At 45.7% G+C, this 4,857-nt stretch overlaps 1 protein-coding gene across 1 annotated transcript in view; it reads left to right on the forward strand.

The window, feature by feature from the left end:
• LOC308462928 (glycine N-acyltransferase-like protein 3) overlaps nucleotides 1-4,857 on the forward strand; it is a 28,345-nt gene that overhangs the window by 4,783 nt on the left and 18,705 nt on the right. The window contains exons 2-6 of the mRNA XM_080980961.1: nucleotides 1,703-1,848; nucleotides 1,948-2,055; nucleotides 2,282-2,408; nucleotides 2,939-3,059; nucleotides 3,851-4,310. Of these exons, the coding sequence (XP_080837087.1) occupies nucleotides 1,771-1,848; nucleotides 1,948-2,055; nucleotides 2,282-2,408; nucleotides 2,939-3,059; nucleotides 3,851-4,271 (855 nt within the window). The 5' untranslated portion in view covers nucleotides 1,703-1,770 and the 3' untranslated portion in view covers nucleotides 4,272-4,310. The remainder of the gene's footprint in view (nucleotides 1-1,702; nucleotides 1,849-1,947; nucleotides 2,056-2,281; nucleotides 2,409-2,938; nucleotides 3,060-3,850; nucleotides 4,311-4,857) is intronic.

Here is a 4,857-nt window from a genome sequence, read left to right on the forward strand (position 1 = left end):
ACACTTTTGATACGAGGGTCATGTCGTCTTTCAGGGAGGTGCTGAAAAGGCGGATGAAGCAGCAGACCATGGACAGGTTCTTCAGCAAGAAGCAAAGAGTGGAAGAGGAACCTTCTTCGAGTTGTCCCCCAGAGTCTTAGAAAATGTACTGTACACTTTGTTGATTTTTAAATGATTTTCTGTCATGTTTAGAAACTTAATTTATTGTTCCTTCAATTTTTGAAATGCTCTTTACAGTATGTGTGACTTTCAAGACCACTTAATAAACTCTTGTTGTACCAAATTTGGCTTTGTTTGGACTTTTTTTGACCATAGGAACGCATTAATTGAATTTGAATGCATTCCTATGGGATTTCATGCTTCGCAAGACGAAAAATTCGCTAGACAAAAAAACTCACGGAACGAATTAATTTCGTCTTGCGAGGCACCACTGTACAGTGGTACCTCGGGTTACATACGCTTCAGGTTACATACCCTTCAGGTTACACACTCCGCTAACCCAGAAATAGTGCTTCAGGTTAAGAGAAACAGAAATCGGGCTCCAGCACCACAGCGGCAGCAGGAGGCCCCATTAGCTAAAGTGGTGCTTCAGGTTAAGAACAGTTTCAGGTTAAGAACGGACCTCCATAACAAATTGAGAACTTAACCTGAGGTACCACTGTATATATACCCCTGGTGTATAACTTGGAGTGCATTTTCTTGGATTCTTACTGAAACAGATTGAAAGGGAGGTTTTACCTCACTGGGGATGTTGGGCATCCTGACTTTTGCATGTTGTCAGAGCTCATCCCTTTACCACATTGCAGTGAAATGAGAAAGGGACCCTGGTGAATGAGTACCTAGCTGTCCTGCTCTGAACTTGAAACAAAGTAGATCTGTGCAGGGTTGAGAAGACTTGGCCAAGTGTAAGCAGGGGCGTACCTAGGGAATGGTTAGTTTGGCCCCCGCTCCCAGGGGGGCGTCAATATCACGCCCCTCAACTCTGGCTTGGAGGGGTGGAGCGCCCAGCAGGGCGGCTTCAGAGTTGATGATACAGCTCCTTGCCAAGGGCGCGTGGAAGCCTGGACATAAGTCATAGTATATGCCGAATCTCTCATGTTCTCTGGACTTGTGGCCATCTGAGTCAAGCAAAAGCATTTTGCAGCCAAACTTCCTTCTCTGTTGAGACACTGGGAAAAAGGCCAAGGCACCAGCCAGTTAATGGCTTATTGCTTCAGGATTTTTTAAAAAAAAATACTTAAGTGGATAAATTGTCTGAGCAAGGATGGCATTCCATATCATGCCAGTGGCCCAGCAATAGGCTGCTACCTTCTTCTCAAAGGCAGACGTGTCCCTTCAGGTAAGCACTGCAGCTGTCATTGTGGACCTCGGAAGGGGACAATCTAATCCCCCTAAATAAGTGGGACTCAAATCTTCTTGCCTACCAATTCAGCTCTGCCTCAGTGCTAGAAAAATGAGGAAATGGTTTGACGAGCTGCAAAGGGGAGTTGGGGACTGTCTGAATGAGGGGCAGCCACTGTCGATCTCCTCAGCCAGAATAGGAATCAACTCCATATATCCCTGATCTAAAGACATAATTAGTGAAGTAATTTGAGTACTAGAGATTTCATGAGAAATGGCAAGTCATTCTGGTTGTGGATTGTCCGGTAGCACTGAGTGTAAGGGTCTGATGCATTTCTTTCTGCGTTTCGTCCCCTTCAAGTGCTTCCTTCCCCCCCACGTTATCTTTCCTGGAACCTGACGTAGCCCCCAGCCCCTCTTTGGCCAGCCATGCAGATCCTGACCTGCCCCTCCAAGTTGAAGCTGCTTGAGACTGTGCTGCAACGGCACCTGCCCCAGGCTCTTCCGGTAATTCTCGCTCCTCTACTGCCGTCCCCTTTCCCCATCAATTTAACAAATGGCAACATGGATTTTTGCTCTAGCTAACTGCCCTCCTTTCCTTGGCAGGCCAATGGAGCTGTGATGCACATCAACCGTAGAAATCCAGCTCAGCACGAAGTGGTGGTGGACTCTTGGCCGGAGTTTAAAGTTGTCCTTACCCGCCCACGTAAGGAGGTGAGAATTCTCCCATAACCCGTCACCTGAACCTGTGAGAAAAAGCACAAGAGACGGTAGCTTCTGAGGCTGGAAAGCCATTGGAGACGCACTCCATGGTGGTGCTGGACCTGTTCCTGCCTCCTTTGCCTTTCTCTTGCTCCTGCTCTCCGTCGTTAATAAGACCCAACCAACCCCTGCTACCTGCATCCTGTCAATAGCCAAATGACTGTGCCACGTTCTGCAGGTGGTGAAAGACAAGCAGGATTGCTACTCCAACTTTCATACTGCTTTCTACTGGGATGTAGACGCCTGGCGAACACTGTTGGAAAATGCAGAAGCCATTGACTGGGGAAAGGCCTTTCAGCTTAAAGGTAAAGCTTCTCCCCCTCTACTTATTCCATTCCTGGAATAGCAAAACTAGCTTCCTGGTAAGGTGATGAGACATTGAGAGGTACTAAGGAAGTGGCTCTGTGTGAGATGGAAAATGGGTGGGTAGTTTGAAGGGCAAAGGCTGAGTTAAGAGCAGAGGATTGGAGTGATGTGAGCTAGAAGCACATTAGCAAGCTGGGAAGAGAGAAAGAGAGCAATGTTTGATTTCTGTTTAAATAGAAGGCTGTGAGCATGGGAGAAGCGAGTCCCTCTTGGGTGTGAATACTGCTCAGGTTGTATATATGTGTAAATAAACCACATGCCACAGAGACACCACAGTCTCTGCTGTACCTCATTCCAAAGGAAACACCAACCTTGGGTAAGCACCTAGAATCCTGGAATTTCGCACTGCTCAAAGACTGGGTGGCACACAACACTATAATCATACGATAGCAAGAGAGGTGCAGACACAGAGCATTAGAAAATATAATTCCTCACCCCCAGGTTGACATCTCATTTTCATTGTGTGCAGGGCTCCAAGATGGCTTATATGAAGCTGCCAGAGAGATTGCAGAGTCCAGAAGTGTCAATCTTAAGCCATACTTCTACCAGACATTCCTGCATCCTGACCCATCTGCCTACTGTCAGAGCCGGTTAGTGAGTGTATATTATTTGTGGACGGAAAGTAACAACAGCAAATATTCAGTATTCATTGGACTGTTTTCTGTTCTGGAAAAGGGCTGACTAGCTGAACACCAGCAATTTCTGCTTCTATTTTCATCGGAATTCTCAAACATTCCTCCTCATAATCAGTAAGCAGTGAATTGTAACCCAACACAAAGTTCCACATCTGATTGCTATGTCCTGGTTTAGTTCTGACCACAAAACAGGAGGAGAAAGTCACAGAGTCACTTCCTGAGCTTTCTCTTGCAACTTCCTGTTCATTTGTTCCAGTTGATGGTGATGAAATACTTTTTAAGCTTTCAATCTGCTCAACCGCCATCACTGTCGCGCAGCGGTAAATTAATCATAGCAGAGTCTTCTTTATAAACAGAATAAAACTTTACTTAAGAAAATAAACTTGTTCAGAAACAGCATAGTTAAAGAGCATACACAGAGTGCTCATAGCAGCTATCTGACTCTTCACAGAGGTCCTGGAGCCACTGTGTCTGCCTCAGCCTTACATGGCAACAACAACAGCACTGTTCAGACTACTCCATACACAATCCATACAGCTCTCTGACTGAGGCCCATAGAGAGGCTGGCTACTTTTACAGAGAGAATGAGTCTTCACCCAAGATGAGTCACGAGTCACAGTGACTTAGCAGTTTGCTGTTAGCAGGCTTAGGCTTGAATGATTGTGTAGGCCTTGTAGGCCTTACTGCTTCTTCTGCTCTCAAGAACTTTTGTCTCATGAAAATCACTGCCTCTCTTTGTATTTCAGGTACAGAAGTGGTCCCTTCCACTTCGGCAGCCTAAACTCCTCTCATTCAGCTCTGCTCAATGAAAATTGGAGTGTTGGGCGCAATGATTGGAGCCTGCGCTATCTGGACAGCCTGATCCACAACTTCCCTAGTGCTTGCCTCCTGGACAAAGAAGGCCAGCTGGTTTCCTGGTGCCTTAGTGATCCAATGGGAAGTTTGGCGCATGGCTACACCCTCCCTCAGTACCGAGGACAAGGCTGTGTGGCAGCTGTGACAAGGGCAACAGCTGTGAAGTTGCACGAATATGGGTTCCCCCTGTTTGGTGGGGTTTTGGCAGACAACCAGCCTAGCAGACAGACATTGAAGCGTCAAGGATTCCACATCTTGCCCTTGACGAATTATGTGCTTTTCTTTACACCAAGCCTCCAGCCCACAAGATAATACACTGCAACCTTTGCTCCCAGAACTGTGCACTTCAGGGTTAGTTAACATCATGGCCAGATTTAGTAGCCTGCTCTGGACATATTTAAAATTAAATTGAAATACATAGCAAAGCAGCTATTGCGGCTACTTTTCATACCCAATACAAATTAAGTTAAAGTTAGTCCTGATGTATATTCAGTTAGTCTAAAACACATTTCCCCTTCTGTCTCTTTTAAGTCAATCTTAAGTGTTTTTTTAAGTCTCTTTGAGTCAATCCGACTAATATTCTGTACCACAGCATGTTAGGCAGAGCCCAACACTTTGGACACAAATATATCTTGTTTGGATGCCTTCACTATCTAAGCATACCTACAGAGGCACCTTTAGGCAGGGCTCGTCATATTTATCTGTCCCACAGAGGTGCCCAGTTTCACCAAACACATACAATGCATTTGAGACAGACATATATCAGTGATGCAAATGCTGGTTGAGTTGCCTGTCGCCCCCTGCCCAATGCTCCAGGTATTATTATTTACTAAAGCACCACATACTGTACATTTAATCATTCATTCACTTGCCTCACGTAAAGAGGGTAAATACCTTG

Source organism: Podarcis pityusensis (genome assembly GCF_964106645.2).
Source record: "Podarcis pityusensis genome assembly, chromosome: 1".
Lineage (NCBI taxonomy): Eukaryota > Metazoa > Chordata > Lepidosauria > Squamata > Lacertidae > Podarcis > Podarcis pityusensis.